This window comes from Egretta garzetta, unplaced genomic scaffold (genome assembly GCF_000687185.1).
Source record: "Egretta garzetta isolate BGI_Z169 unplaced genomic scaffold, ASM68718v1 scaffold32, whole genome shotgun sequence".
Lineage (NCBI taxonomy): Eukaryota > Metazoa > Chordata > Aves > Pelecaniformes > Ardeidae > Egretta > Egretta garzetta.
Window position 1 is genome coordinate 859,222 of NW_009259035.1, and position 16,946 is coordinate 876,167.

Consider the following 16,946-nt stretch of genomic DNA (forward strand, 5'->3'; position numbering starts at 1 on the left):
CCAATGCAAGTAGATTCAGAAGGGCGTCTACCAGAATCTGAAAGTAAAGAAGATTACTCATACCATGACACAATAAAACCCAAAAGTTCTCTAGGAAGGCGGCCACTGAGGCACGGCAGGTAGAGTCTTCAGTCCCAATGATCCAATAAGGCCGGAAGATCAAAGCATAAAGACTAAGAGATTTGCTCATAAGCGTACTTGACTTGTTCCCATTGCCAAGACAGAGCTGTAACTCAAGATTTCCGAGACACCAGCCCGCATTCAAACCCTAAATCAACAGCAACCACTCTGAAGCAGCAAGAGTCGCTGTCATGTATCTGTACATTACTTTTACGAATGCATATTCAAGTTGGATAGCTGTTAAAATAAGGTTTCGATAGACCCGGACACATGGAAGGAATTAAATAAGCTTTTCAGTCCAGGCTTGCCCAGTTTATTGTTGCCCACCACATTTCCTCCACCTCCCATCCTTCTCCACCTCCTCCCATGAGCTGCTACCAAATCAAACTCAGTTCATGATCCGGTCTTCCCCTGGGCACCAATTACCTTTAGTTTGTGCTGCTTTTGTCCATAGAATATAATCTTTTCCTTGGCTTTCAAGTGTCAAGGTGATCCCAGTGGAGCAGCAGACTGGTGTCAGGGCAAGCAGCTTTGCAGCAGATGCAGAATAACAGTCTCTCTCTTTCACAGCCCACCGCTGGCTCAACATCATGTGGTTACATGGGATCAGATACCTGAAACAGCAGTGTCTAGCATTACTTCATCAGCCTTTCACGTTAGAGAAAGCAACAATATACAAAATTCCCTTCCCACCTTCCTGCCCTCTCCAAATTAAAAGAAACAATAATAATAATCTTGACAGTGATCCATATTCTGAACCCCTCAAGAGCATGAACCCCTGACTCTTCATATTGTGAAGCTACGGTTTGATGAGGAACTGTCAAGATGAGTAGAGATAGGAGATCGGTTGCATCAGAACGGGGAAGCGAACAATCTTTTGCAGGTCAGAGCAAACTTGCTGTAAGAAGGGATGGGGGAAGTGTGGGATGGGCAGATGTCAAAGGCCAGCAGGGTGGTTTGGTCCCACTATGAATGAGTTCTGTCTCAGAATCCCTAATTTATTTGTTTTCCTGGGAAATCCAGAGAGCACTAGTTTACATGTACCAGGCAAGCAGCCAGCAAAAAGGAGGGAAGGGTCATCAAGGTGGTTTGCTGTACTAAATCAAGATTGAGCTCTCAGGCAGAGGAGGGAATAAGCTACAGGGAGGCCGAGGAATAGAGGAAGCAGAGTCTTCTTCAGAGCAGACTTTTGTTCAACTTTTTAAGAGCACTTTATTAAGAGCCTCAGTGTTAACTGGACTGATGTTTTGCCATTTAAAATGCAAACAAGTTTTAAAGGATTCCCTAAATATACAAAAAGAAGATCAAATACAGCCCCCTACAGCTGTTAGAGTGGCAACATACTTGAGTTCACAGCGGTCCTAACGGCCTTCCCAGGCACAACACCCAGAGCTATAGGAAATTTCACTTTAATGCCCGCGGGTGGAGGGACAGACATTAGCTGGAACTTTCATGTGATCTAGGGTGCTAAAAGCCCAATTTAGTTACACCAATATTTCCAAATAAATAATCAATTCTCATCTAACACACACACCAAAATTACAAGTGAGTATTCTGAAGCAACGTGTAGAACCATCAGTGAAAAGCAAAAATAATCAATGCATCTAGTACATTACATAACAATCGACCTACAACCTGCCGTATCCTCAGTCAGAGAGGAATCAAAGAGGTGGAAAACAACAAGAAAGAAGGTGGAAGCTGCGAACAAGCATATAGCTCTATCACAGTGTATAATACACTAGAGAAAACACGCAGGAGAGAAGAATTATACATTTAGAAGCAGGGAATAAGCAGTTTGGAGGTGATAAATATATTCTTAGCTTCTCTTCTCTCACTTTTATAGAAATAAATCACAAGAAAAATCTCTTGCTCCCGAAGATCACAGGACGTAAATCACACTTCTTCGGGTCTGGTAGACTTTTGTCAGGATCATAAATACACTTATCTCTGTAGTTGCTTGGATTTCTACTCTCTTGGAGAACTCTCATCCAGCTCTGCATCCATAGGCAGAGCCTGTATGTCCCAGAATTAGAACAAAGAGGAGAAAAAAAGAGTTTGGGCTTTACCTTAAAACTAGCTGTAACATCACATCTTCACAATGCAAACCAATGAGCGTTCTGAACAATGCCAAGGAGACCACACAGAGCTGGAAAATGATAAATGTTGTCAGTTTTTCATCTGGAAATTGTACCTTTCCCATCTTCCCTGCATACTATATTACAAAATAGCTCTGCCAGAGGATCATGCTTTATAAGACACTGTTAGTATGATATTTCATTTTGTCAGCAGCCCTATGGGATTTTTTCTAAAGTTGTCTGGAGCTATACACATAACATGTTACATTTTAACAAAATACAATCCAGAATATCCCTTCAAATAAGCTATTAAAAAAAAAAAAGACAGTAATTTACCAGTCTTTAATAATATTCACATTTATTACTTAAATTTAACTCAGCATGAAGAGAACCCTGTAACTTCCAAGACAGCGTGTTAATTTTTACCTCTGACATAGAATCTGAACTAACTAAAGGTTTTTTTCTGAAAGAAAAGTTATAAACCACCTCAAGTTCCTGCTGCTTTAAGTCTAAGGAATGATTAGTGTTCTACACATTAAGAAGCTGAATGCTTCTATACATAGAGCTTAATGTACTGACACAGACCAGGACTAAACTAGTCATTTTTATCACTATCTACTCCACATGGAGCATTCCCAGTCCCTCTACTACAGGTCTCTTGAGCATCTGGGAACCACAGCAAGGCATGAAGATCCTCTCTGTGAGACCAGGAGAAAGGGGAAAAAAAATAGGATTCCTCATTGGAATGGCATGCAATTTTGGCAAAGGTCTGATCAAATGTACCCATAACTAGATACTACAGTAGTCACACTCAGCAGAGACATACCCATTCTATGACAGGCATCCCACTTTCACACTGGCTTTAGGACAGACTAGAAACATGGACTTTTACAGGCTTTTTTGGTCACTAATTAGACGTACAACACTTTCAAAGTTGTTGTACAGTACATTTCTACCTGCCCGGTGCTTGCTAGACCACACAGTTATGTCCAACATGGTAGAAGCATGAGCTGTAAACTTTCACTGGTTTTCATGGGCCACAGCGCCATCACCTCCCTGCCTCTTCATGCATATTTCCTTGGGCACATTCTCCTGCACTGCTCTCTCCTAGAAACAGTATCTCACAGCTATCTTAGACTTCAGGATCAGGCTGATTCTTGTGAGAATTATTTAGCATAAGTTGACTCTTTGCTAGAGTTTCAAGTTGGTGTTTAAATTTTGCCTCTCCCTATATTAATTATGTAAACCCAAATAATTAACATATGAAATCAGTTGCACTGAAAAGTAGCTAACAAAAGAAACAGATTAGGACAAAATAAGGAAAAAGCTACAGATTGTTCTCTACCTCATTTTTTCAGTCACTGAACATCCTTTGTGATTCCTTCAAGATTAAATCCAGCATCCTGCCTGGGCATGGCTTCTCCTCCACGCTATGGAATTTCCTCCTCTTCTCTGCAGTCACTTCCCTTACTCCCACTGTTAAAATGCTCTATGCTAGCTCTGCAGCAGCACATTACTATGCTCCTCTCTCCAGCCCATGCTTTCTCAAGAATGTCTTTGTTTCACCATTTCCAGTTCTCTTTCAGACAAGTGACTCTGCTCCCCTACAATAGGATTGGCTGCCCATGGTGACCAAAACCAGATGAACGTAGTTATTTCTTGAAAAATATATATATAAACATGCATTTTCCCCATGTGATAGCTATATCTGTGGAACAGTTAAACAGCAAAGTTTAAGTGAACCTCACTTGATAGCCTCTGAAAAGCAAAAGTTTCTTTGATTGCCTTCCCTAGTGCAGTCACTGAACTAACACTCAGAGAAGAACAAGAGGAAGGGGAAAAGCACAGAGACGAGAACTAGGGGATGCTCGTGAGCTGGCTTGCAGTGAAGCAAAGTGGAGCTCAAACTGGTTGCCCTGCCACCACTGCCACTGCTTGTACTAGGAGCCAACAGGATGGTGCCAGTTAGTCCAAGACCTCAGGTCTACAGAAATAACCAGAACTGGAGTTCTTACTAGGAATAGGAGTTAAAGCTTTTAGAAGAAGCCAGATCCTTACTTGAAAGGTGTGGTTTAGCCAGGGGAGAGAGAAATTCTCATTTCCTTTGTGAAATTTACTGAGCCAAGTCTAACTTCTCTTACACTGTGAAAGTTCAAAAAAACCTGCTGCTGCCTGAAATTTTCTTCAATTGGGAAAATTTCAGTATAGGGAAACATTTCTCATTTGTCTTTGCAACCATATTGCAAACCAGGAATCATCTAAATAAGTAAAGCCAGTCTATTTTTGTAATTTGTAAAAAGAAAAAAAATTAGTATCTGCTCAGGAGACAGAGAGGATAGTATTTTTACAAGTCCTTTTGACCACCTGTCAGTACATAAGTTTAACCCTGTGAATTATTAATAAGTATTTTCATCAATAATAACGTACGCAGCTTTTGTGCTACAGAAACACAGAAGGCTGCAGTTCTGGCTTTTGCACTTGGCCAAGCTATACTGCAGAAAACTCATTTAGCATCCCAGAACCATTTTGGCTGAGATCCCGAGTTGCTCAGGGCTGCAGAATTCTTTACAATTCCCATCTCGTTTGCCTATGGAACAGTAATTAATGATTAGCAGAGACAACAGCATTTGCATTTTTGTCGACAGAAGCTGTTTCAGTTTTCAGAGTTAATCCATCTTAGAGATGCAGTAACAGCAGCATATATCCGCATTTGCCTGCGCTCACATTTCGAAAAAAATTTCAGATGAAGCTCCTGTCCCTAATACAAATTTAATGCACATGGTGGTGTTCTGGCTTCTCCTATACCTGCACTAAAACAATATTCTTTATTCCACCCATGAAGCTGTGCATCACACAAGATTCAGCCAAGACTGCCAGCCAAGCAAGGCTCAGAAGGGTAGTCCAGTGCACCAAGCAGTCATTTTCCCTGGCAGAAGATCCAACTGTTAGCAAAGGTGACTCTACTACGTCTGTCAGCTAGCTCTCCAGCCGCTGTGGTGCATTGTGCCTAGGCTGAGTAGGGGTTCGCTGCAAATTTGAGATAAACCTTGCTACACAGGGGAGCGAAGGCAAAGAAAAGGAAGCAGCAATCTGATCACTTGAGCAAGAAAACACGTTATTTTAATTAAAGAAGAAAACAGGCAACACCACAGTTAAGCAAACATGCTACAACAATACAGACTTGATTCCTGAGACATAGATTGGCCATACTGCAATTCACAACTCAGATCATTTTTGAGACATCCTTGTAGGGGTCCCATCATCTCCCACAAGGACTACTTGAAAATTCTTGTTGCCTGGCAAAGCTCCAAAGATCAAAAATGCTCTTCACCGCAAGCCTATTTGTAAGTCCCAGGGTGAGTTATCTATGGCAGCACTAATTCAGCAGTATCCAGAATAAAAATGCTTCCAAATTTACCTTTAATCTTCTAACAGAATCCAGACTTCCAGAAGCCCTCATCTCCCTCTATCCTATTTCCTGTATGTGTGAAATTATGTCACCCATATATCAACTTAGTATAGTGGTAGCTAAATATCATCATACACACACACACACACACACAAAAAAGAGAAGGTGAAAAACTCACACATTTGGGTGGGGAAAGAAAATTCCTAGTTAAACAGATACCCACTGAATATAGGCAATCTACCATTTAAATATTTATCCTACATCCATGCTGAGTACCTGAACTTCCTTCCTGCTTGCCTTACCCGGAATGGTGTGTTGATTCGGCTCGTAAGCGTATCAAGGATATGCACATTCTCGTGGCGGTGCAGCAAAATAAACCGGAGGAAAATCTTGAGGAGGGCTGGCTCTGAAACACTACGCAGAAAGAGATCCAGGTAGGCGGTCGTAGTCATCACTTCTTCCACAGTCACCTACAAGCAAGAATAATGTAAATACAGACATACTGCACGCACAAAATTTCCATCCCTCCGCTGCAACTGCATACCTGGCAAACACTCTAAGGTCTCCATATGTAACATGGCCACAAAAACATTGAGGTCTTTGCTTTTAACTTTGCAAAGAGCATGCTTCTGAATGACTCACAAGCATTTTGAACCCATTTCTTACCCGTCTTGCTTCCCCAGGAAAAAAAAACCCTCCCCCAAACTGACACCCCAAATCTCACACATACTGAAATACAAAGAGCCACATCATGATAGAAGCTGCCCACCACCTTTCTGCCATGTCAGCTCTTTTGCATCCCACTTCCAACATCCTTCAGAAGCATTTTCAGATGTTGTGAACACCCGTATCTACCACTTTATTAAAAATAAATGACAGAGCACAATCAAAGCACAGTACAAACTCATGGTTCTAGAGCTTTAAGAAATAATCCCCTCAGGTACCAGAATTTCGCCACAATTTTCCTTCTTTTTATTTTCCCACAGCACGCTTCCTCATCTCACTCAATTTTTAGAAGGAGCATGTATATACGTACGTACATACACAAACCAACCCCAAAAATCTTTGCTACTGACTGTTTGTATATCTAAATACAATTCAAATATCCATGCGACATTTGCATACCATAACCCACACTGCTCTGCTTATGGCAATCCTTTGGAGCTTATCTATTCACAGTATGCACTGGCAAAGCACAAAAAATTCCAAAGCCCACCTCTGCCCCATGTGCTGCTGTTGCAAAGTCAGCTTTTTAAAAATAGTTACCCAGGAACCTAATAAGCTTAAGCGCACAAAGATAAACCCTTAAACATAAGAATCTGCCTATATGAAAGGAAGTATTAAACATCTTTTGTTTACCAAACTTAGCTGGATAAATGAAAAGACTGATTTTATTAAAAAAAAAAAAAAAAAAAGAATCAAAGCTGTCACTTAAGAGCTAAGAGGATTTAGAAAATACTCAGAAGGGCAGCTTTTACGTAACATGCTGTAAATATTAAAATCCCTGTTCCATTATGCTGCATGTTAGCCACGTACACAGTAATGTCATGCTGCAAACGTTCCCTTTACAGCATGTAAGATCACAAGCTTCTTCTGGCTGGTTACACAGAACATAGGAATGCTGTATGCAGCCTGCAGACCTTATGGAGAGAGAGCAGCAATGAGGAGAGGAGAGAGAAGCTCTGAAGTTAAGGTCATTGATTCATTCCGAGGCTTTAATCTCATACTCAACTACACCATGCAGTGGGCTACTAGCTCATTTTGGCATTAGGAACAAAGCACCAGTGAAGTAGCAACACTCAAATTTATTCACCAGGATGGGAAGTAAGTTCACCATCTTGGTATATTGCAGTAAGGTTGGTCAAAATCAAGCATTAAAACATAACAGTCAAAGGAAAGGAAAGAGGCATACTTCCACAGGATCTGTGAACTTGGTAAAGCTAAGTAAGCCACAGCTAGACATATTTTCTAGATCTGTAGTTGTATGCTCAGTGCTACCAAAACCAGAAATGAGAATATAGTTCGTTCACAATACCTATTAACATATACTCCAACTCAGAATGCAGTTTATGAATTCATTCCTCCTCCTTCCCCCACAAGCGTCAAGTGGAAAAAAAAAAAGTGGCTAGGTTAAGCACCACAGAGTTACAAATTGCCAGCATTAGCACTGTAGCTACAGTCCTAACTCAAATTCTGTATTACTATAAATACAATAAGCCAAACGCGCTTATGCATATACACACACTTTTCCATAGGACTACTGCCACATTTCAACTACCAGACAACCTGCTCAGGAAACAAGCCAGGCTTGTGAAACATGGGAAATAGTTTCTGGTTGCAGCTGAGATTCTTTCCCCCCCCCCTCCCCCTTTTTTGCAATAGCCAAAAGTTGTGGGGACTTGTGTGGTAAAAAAAGAATGGCTTTCTGATGAAAGCTGTTGACTGTTGCCCTGAGAACCGGCTTTTTTATTTATTTTTTTTTTTTTAATAGCAGCAAACTGTAAAAAGCAAAGCCCAAGTAATCCATCATGTGACATCATTATGACAGCATACAGTTCATCGAAGAGTTTAAGCCCTCTGCCAAGGAAAGGCCAGACCGAAGTAACACATTGTTATGTCTCTGTGTCACTTCTTCATCCTTTACGGGGAAAAGGAAGCACGTTCTTGGCCTGCAGGTTTCACAGATGTTCGCTGACAGCAGAGGAATGGGCCTATGTATATGCATAAAATACTGAAGCTGTAAATGAAAGCAAGAAAAGCCAGCAGATTCACAAGGGCAGTGACCTCTTTCTGAAACTGATGCTCTTTGGACAACTCGTCCTACATTTCTATCAGCGAGAGAAACCCATATGCTTTTCAGAGTGCCTACCATGAATGAAACAAAGAGCAGAAGAAAGCCAGCTAGAGACTACTTTAGGAAAGAAATGCTCAATTCTGAGAGCGTGTTCAGTGCTCCTAACAGCTTGGGGACTAGACTAAAAAAAAAAAATTATCTTTACCATAGCCAACACTTCACCGATACCACTGAACAGGGCTAGAAGCACCAACCAATAATTAATGAAACTGAAATAGTTCACAAAGGAGTTTCTTACGACCTTATTAAATTCTAATTGTTTGAATTGAGGTTTTCTGCTCAGGGTGCCATATTGCAGTCAATTTTCAGTTCTTCCTGGGAAAGTAGTTGCTGAATCTGCTTAACCATTTTCTGAGAAAGAGGGAAGACGACTAAGTTTTGTCAAGATTTAAATGGATTTATAAGAATCTTTTTTCATTTTTCAGTGAAAGTGCATTGCCTTATCCACGAGACTCCTTCAAGCTTCCTCAACAAATGAAGCTAGGATCTATTTCGCAGCTTACTGTGCAACACTCAAAGCAGAGAAGTTAATGCTATACAAGTGATTTTAATGCTATCATGTTCCAGAAGTTCCAGTGCTGTCTCAGCATGCCTTTGTGCACAACTTGTCCATACGAACCAGCACAGAGACCATACTTCTGCTTCCTCACAAGAGCAAATCAAACAAAAATATTGCTTTTCTGCGTCTGAAATGAAAGCTACATATGCAGCTTAGGAAAAAGATCAATTGACCTGGAAAGCAGATGTCTGTGCTTTTACAATTATATCTTATTTTCCACCTTGTATTCTGGGTTTACCTCTCCCTTTTACCACATCTGACAGTAAGGGTAACTTCTGAAGATTTGAGGCACCTAGAGAAGTATTTGAAAAGGCTAATTTTAGCTTTGTGAGGCTAATTTTCCTTTTACTCAACGGGATACGTTAGCCTGCTCTGAATGAGCCTCTAGAGAACTCACTTTTTTTGCAATTAACTGGAGAAGGACGTTGGAGAAATCGGTTACACTAGGCAAAATCCAGCCTTGGCAAAAACCCTTTTAACGCTGTAAACCTTTTCTACAGATCGCATTATACATAATACATTGAGTGGTGAAAGTGAGACTCGTTCAATTTGTGCAGTTATTATTGAAGATCTCTTGTTTTCTAAGACACCAAAGCCACACTATTACGCTTCACTCACACTAGCTGCTGGTTATCTCTCCTTAAACCAATGTCCTGAGAGACAGATTTGGGGAAAGTAGGGAAATCCTTTCTAATAAATTCAAATCAGTACCTAGGTAAACAACAAAAGAACAAATGCTCTTAGAGAACAAAACATTTACGACCCATGTCAAGCATGTCCACTACAGTCAAATCCTGAGGCAGCTTACAAAAACTTTATATCATTGTAAACATTGCTTACAGCATAATCTGTGCAAGTAAGCTTTTAGCTAGCCCTCAGAATTGAAGTGAGCATTGTTGATAAAAAAACAAGCCAAAACTTCCACTGATCCATAAATCTGATATTTAATTTGAAAATTCTTCACCTCTGATAGTTCAAGTATCAAGAAAAATACCATAGCAAAGGGAGATTAATTAAAATAAGACATGGTAGTTTTCTAGAAAAGCCCTTTGCTAAGTGAGTAAATTTTAAGTTATGTTTTTATAAAGGTATTTCAGCAACAGTAAAATCCACCACTACCACAACAGCAAAAATAAAAACCCACTAGCAGCATCCCTTGCATTAGATCCTTTCTACTAATCGTAAAGACTGGAGATATCTCTGCTCCTAAGATAAAATTGCAGGATTGAAAAATGAGAAAAATCCATATCTATTGCATTAATCAGACCAGTATTCTACTATTTCTATTTTCATTGTCCATAGTTATAACAATTAAAATCTCTTGGAAATTGTTCCGATATACATATAAAGCGTCTATCTAAAGATCTCATTTAAAACATCATCCACATGTTTTTCTTTACAACAACCAGTTGTTATAGATATTTTTGAAGATGTAGTCTGCTACAAAAGGGACTACCTGAGATTCTTCATAGCCAGACAGATATTTGATTAGAGATTATTGAAAAGAGAAAGCCACTTTTAGCCTTGTAATACCCTTCTCTAATTATGTAATAATTTTTAGCAAATCTTTTCTTGCCTCCTCTGATGACTGATTAGATGGTGAGGCAGAACACTGTAAAGAGATCCAGCTTTTACAAGTCACTGTGCCAAGTAATAGCAAAGAGCCAGAAATTACTGTCATTGCAAGTTCAGTTTAATATATTACACTCACTGTGCTAGACCAATTGCACCGATTCTTTATTACTGGCTATTTTCCCTTGGGATCCACACAATATATTTTCTAATTTACAGCTTATGCCCTCTTACAAGAATAAGGCTATCATGATTCCTCCTTTCCTTCACATTTCCCTTCCTTACAAGGCTTTCATATTGCCTATGAAGAGACCATGAATGTTCTTATTAGAACCTACCCTCTAGATCCATGAACAGTTTAAACCTGAATAAGCCCACCTCACTGATAAAAAATTCCAACCATTCCCGCTCTCTTCTCCTTTCCATTCATTTTCAGCTTCTTGCCCTCCTGCTTATACTGGCAGAAGGGTTCATGCTTCACTTCGCCGCACAGTGAATTGGCTCAGGGAATTGACTCAGCTTAGAACTATCCAGGAGATAAAGATGAGTTTTAACCTCAATCAGTTTCCCATATGAACAGTTGTCCTGGCAAAAGAGAGCGGGGACAAGCGGGATCAGGGACAGAGGGAGTCTGCACAAAACCAGAACTGCTTCAACTTCCCTCAGCTAACTTTTATAAACTGGTTCCATTTATACCAGGTTAAAATTCAACTCAACTGCAGCATTTGATGCAAAATTGAAAGGCACCTTTAACATGTATCCACTCCGTAGCCAGTAAAATTAAGTTTTGTAACTATTGATGAGCTTCTCCAAAGCATGAGACCATTCAGTTTTCCAGCAACACTCGGTTTACACCTTTTTACAGCAGCTGTCCAAATGCTTTTCAGATGGTATTATTTCTAAATGGGAACTGACAGTCTTGTAGGATACTTAGAAAGATGCTCCTTCTAATCCGTACAGTATAATTTACAGGTCGTTTCCCCCTAGCCGAGCTGTGTAATCATCAAGCATGTATTATTGAATTAACACAGTAGCATACCATGTTAGAGGTTTTCATTTAGGTGGGTTAGTGCGCGATAGGATTGAGGCCCGTTTGACAGAGCTAGTTTGACAGGACCATGCCAGCGCTTCCACAGAGCAGTTCTGTTCACTTGGCCCACAGCAACGTTTTACACTAAAAAGCTGGTACAATTTTCCATTATTCAGATTAAAACAAGCCTTCCAAGTAGAAGAATAATTATATCATAGTTAGCAATTAAATACCATGTAGTAAAGCAGTAAATGCTAAGACATTAAAAAAATTGCCTTTATAATATAATTTGTCAAATTTTTAACACTGTCTTCACTAAATTGAAATAACACAAATAACATAAACTCTCAAGATGTTCTGAATAGCTATCTTTGTCACCCAAATTCTCTGAATGCCAAATTAAAATTGTCATATGCACTTACAGTAAGGAGATGTACATAACCAATCTGAGCCCTATCAAAGATAGCATAATATTTATATACACCACAGTGTGGCTCCCAATTATCTGGCACATGGTTTTGACTGCAAAATATATACATATTAAAGACCTTCTGAAAAAGATTTCACTCTGATTTCTACAATAGTGCTGCAACTACCTAAAAAAATAGGTAAATAAGCACTTTCTACTACCAAATATATAAAGACTAAAACAAGGCAATATGGTTTCTAGCAGAACCAGTAAAACACGCTTTAATAGGGTTATTCTGGATTCAGTCTGGGATTTCAATTAGGTTTTAACTGAAGAGAAATTAGTCTTATTTGATTACTTGGACCCTTGTACCATTTGGCCCCAGCAGACCCTTATATTTTTTTGATAGAGGTCCAAAATGTTAGTTTTGAAAGTGAAGCGAGAAATAGCCAATGAAATATGTCACAGAAATGTAATGGTATGGCTCTGCGCCTGAGCAGAATTATACCTTCTCATGAGTATTTTTTTCCTAAGTCCCCAAACCTAGGGAAGAACGTACACAGAGCTGCGTAATTTCACATTGTAAGTGACATGCCATCAAAAAATACCGGTCTTAAATTAAGAACAGATTCTGCCAGATAGCCTTATTTTTCTTAAATCCCAGACACTTACACCAGAAAGAATAAAGGATGGTTTGGCCAAAAATTTAAATCATGGATTGTTACTACAAAAAGAAAACTGCCAACTTAACCTTTTCTTTAGCTCTGTATCTTTACGGACAAAATATTTTATTCCTTCTGGTTTTAACTGAATTTGTATAGAAATAAGGAATTTGTGACCTTGCATAAAGACAAACCCCCTTGAACAATGTCACTGAATCACTTTTTTCGATGTTTCAAGAAACTCAGATGTCAGAAGTAAGGGAGGTAACTCTTTTTACAAAAGTACGATAAAATCCAGGCAACCAAAGGACATGGCAGGGCCACCCAGCACAGCCAGTTAATGCTTACCCCTAGCTACGTAACACAAGTCTGGGCTCTGTCTACCCATTCAGCAATGTGCAGCTTCTGAGATACGAACGTCTTTGTCGATCGCTCATTACACGCGTAGGTGGGATAACCCACACAAAGTGACAAGCCTAGTGCACACCAGGTATAAATTAGGCTAGAAGAATGTGCTAACTTTAGGATACTTATCTTTGAGAAATGAAGTTTGGGAATCATAAACTTGAGAACGTTTGGGTTATTTAAGCACGTTGAAGTTAATCTGCTATGTAAATAACCTCCACAGAGCTCACTGTGAAAACCAGGTTATTTCAAGCTAGCTAGCCAGCCCACCCAATCAATTTGAAACTGCCGTAACTGGAAAAAACCCAAACTATTTTTTTCAACTCCATACTAGCTTCCCAAGATAAAACCATAAAAATCACACCAAACAAAATATGTTGGTCTCCCCACCCCCTGACTTATTCATAGAAACCCTCTCTATCCTCAGCACTCGTGTACTGTTTCATTCACACAGTGAACTGTGTACATAGTAGGTATGTATAGGGAGACAATCTGCAAAAATTTTAAAAAGGCAGAGCTTACCACATAGTTCCATAAACGTTACAGGCATTTCAAGATAATGCATATACGTATCTCAAAGCTTTTGAGCACTTACTGAAACTCTGAACTACTTTTACTGAAATTCTACTTACTGAAGTCCTGATGCTACTTTTACCAAAAGTCTTGTTTGATAGTCCAATGTTTTAAGTTGGGAGAAGAAAAGGAAGTCAATCAAGGAGACAGAAGGTCTGCATAGGTAAACTAGGAGCTCCTAACAAAACTGAAACATAAAAAGGAAGAGTTGGAAGCAGGGAAGCGTGACCAAGGAGGAATATGGAAAAACTGCCTGAGCTTGCAGGGAAGGTATTAGGAAAGCCAAAGCCCAGCTGGAGCTGAAGAAAGGCTTCAACAACAAAAGGGAGACTATGAAAAATGTGTGCCTGCTGCTGAATGGAGAAGGTGACCTGGTGACAAAATACATAGAAGAAGCCACAGTACTCAATGCCTTCCTCACTTTGGTCTTTACTGGCAAGATTTGCCTTTGGTAATCCCAGTTCCCTAAGATGAGAGTGGAAGTCTGGAGCAAGGAAGATTTACCCTTAGAGGAGGGGGATCAGGTTAGGGAACATTTAAATAAACCGGGCATACATGAGTCCATGGGGCCTGATAGGTTGCATTCCTGACTGTTGAGGCCACTCTTGGGTTTTGAAAGATTGTGGCTACCAGAAGAGGCTCCTGAGGACCAGAAGTAAGCACATGTCACTCCAGTCTTCATGAACGATGATCCAGAGAACTACAGGCTGGTCAGCCTCACATCAATCCCTGGGGAAGGGGATGGAGTAGAACCTCCTGGAGGCCATTTCCAAACATATTAAGGAGCTGGCGGTGACTAGGAGTAGTCAGCATGGATTTATGAAGGGGAAAAATCAAGCCTGACCAGCCTGGTAACCTTCTACAATAAGATGGCTGGCTTGATGGATAAATGGAGAGCAGTTATTATTGATCTTGCAAGGCTTTCAACACTGTCTCTTGTACAGAATCCTCATAGCCAAAAGTATGAAGAACACATTGGGTAAGTGGACAGTGAGGTGGATCAAAAACTAGTTGAACTTCTGGGCTCAAAAGGACTCTGATCAGCAATGCAAAGTCTAACTAGAGGCCAGTGATATGTGGTCTACGCTGGGGCCAATACTGTTTAGTATCTTTCATTAATGACCCAGATGATGAGATGGAGTGCACCCTCATGCAAGTTCACAGACATTGCAAAACTGGGAGGAGTAGTTGATAGACTGGATGGCTGCGCTGCCATTCAGAGGGAGCTTGACAGTCTGAAGGAGGTGGCCAACAGGAACCTCATGAAGTTCAGTAACAAATGAAAAACCCTGCGCCTGGGGTGGAATAACCCCAGGCACAATTGCACACTGGGGACTGACTGACTGGAAAGCAGCTTTGCAAGAAAGAATCTGCAGGTCCTTGCGAACAGAAAACTGGCCGCGTCCCAGCAATGCACCCTTGTGATGAAGATGACCCACATCCTCCTGGACTACATTAAGAAGAGTAATGCTAGCAGGTTGGTGGGTGGCATCCTTCCCCTTTACTGAGGACTGGTAAGACACATCCACAGTACAAGAGAGACACTGACATACTGGAGCAAGTCAAGCAAAGGCCCACAAAGATGATTGTGGGGTGGGAGCATCTCTCGTATGAGGAGAGGCTGAAAGAGCTGGGACTGTTCAACCTGGAGAAGAGAAAGCTCAGGCAGGATTTTATCCGTGTATGCAAACAGCCGCTGGGAAGGAGCAAAGAAGATGGAGTCAAACTCTTCTCAGTGGTGCTCAGTGAAAGGACAAGAAGCAACGGGCCATAAACTGAAATCCAGGTAATTCCAAATGGATGTCAGGAAAAAAAAAAAAAAAAAAAAGCAAACAAAGACCACACACTTTTCTACCATAGGGATGGTCAAACACTGGAACAGTGTTACCCAGAGTGCACTGTCTCCAGCTTTGGAGATAGTCAACATCCAACTGGACATATCCCTGAGCAACCTGCTCTAGCTGACCCTGCTCGGAGCAGGGGGGTTTGACAGGACAGTCTCCAGAGGTGCCTGCCAGCCTCAGCCATTCTGTGATTCTGTGAAGAGACTGGCCAGCACCTATAATCTACAATACAGGCTTAGCTTTAATCCAAACGTGAGTAACCCTCCTCATACCAGACATTATACTTGTATCTGAATACACCAGTTGCAAAGGCAAACTGATGTTGTTGTTACTCCAGGAGGGGTTAAAAGCTAATAAGACTATTAGCTACACAATTCATCTAATAGTACTTGTACAGCTGTTTGGTTTATTTTATATACTTGAATCAACTAAATTTGATTTGGTGATCAGACAGGAAGTCACATTAACATGATTTGTTTACGTTGCTGCTGTTGTTTTAAATAAAAATCAAGTTCTATCACATTGAGAACAGAAAAGCTTGAAGACTTCTTTCCTAGATGCCTACATTCTTGACTGGAACTGTCTTTGCAAAAACAGTAATTGCAAGTCTGTGTCTTGCTGCAGAGAAATTTTTTCCTCAAAACATTATTTCTTGAAGAAAAAACTAGAATATAGTACAGAGAGAACAGGTCTGAATCAGTATGCCTACCCAATAGAGCATGGATAGATAGCATGTTTATCCATTCAAGAGCAGAGCCAGAAGCTCATCTCCCTCCTGATTTTTACATTAAGGTAGAACCATGGGTGCCAGATTGGATGTGGGATATTAAGGCTTGAATGCTACATGAGGTCTGGACTCCATTCCTTCCTTCCATGTCTATCACCAAGAGTTATCAGAAGCAGCTGTTCTATACCAGTTAAATTCTAGAAATAAGATCTGTAGGAACACCTCAGGAAGATGTACTTAGGAAGATGAGATGAATTATCATCTCATCTTACCACCCCTCCCTTTAACCTTCCACAGATTTGTCTTCCTAATCAGGTATTTATTCCATGCTCCATTACTCATTGTATTTGAGCTCATAAGCCAGAACAAGTCAGAACAACCCAAAATGAATGGCTGGATAAAAACTAAAGTCTCCAGCTGCAAGTAGACTTTAGGATACCAAACCAACTTAATTGAGTTTAAAAGAAAAATCAAGATCCATCTACAAGTATTGTGTTCAGTGAAAGAACTTCTGTTTTAAAAGACACCATGGTGCATCTGGGCTTTCTCTCATTTTGGCCCTTCACAATTTTTTCTTAACCTACAGGTTAATTACAATACTTAAGTCCCCAAATGGGTGATACAGTTTTCAAAGCCTACTCCTTAACTTAGCAGGAATCTTTTCAATGGCAACTAGAAATTATTTTAATATATGAAAGAGCTGTTAC

General features: G+C 40.3%; 1 protein-coding gene across 1 annotated transcript in view; it reads right to left on the minus strand.

Annotated features, from left to right (window-relative positions):
* The window catches only part of FAM160A1 (family with sequence similarity 160 member A1), a 37,615-nt gene that overhangs the window by 9,527 nt on the left and 11,142 nt on the right, over positions 1–16,946 (minus strand). Inside the window, 4 exon segments of the mRNA XM_009634829.1 lie at positions 1–37; positions 547–734; positions 2,187–2,266; positions 5,907–6,074. The exon segment at positions 1–37 is cut by the window's left edge and continues 10 nt beyond it. Of these exon segments, the coding sequence (XP_009633124.1) occupies positions 1–37; positions 547–734; positions 2,187–2,266; positions 5,907–6,074 (473 nt within the window).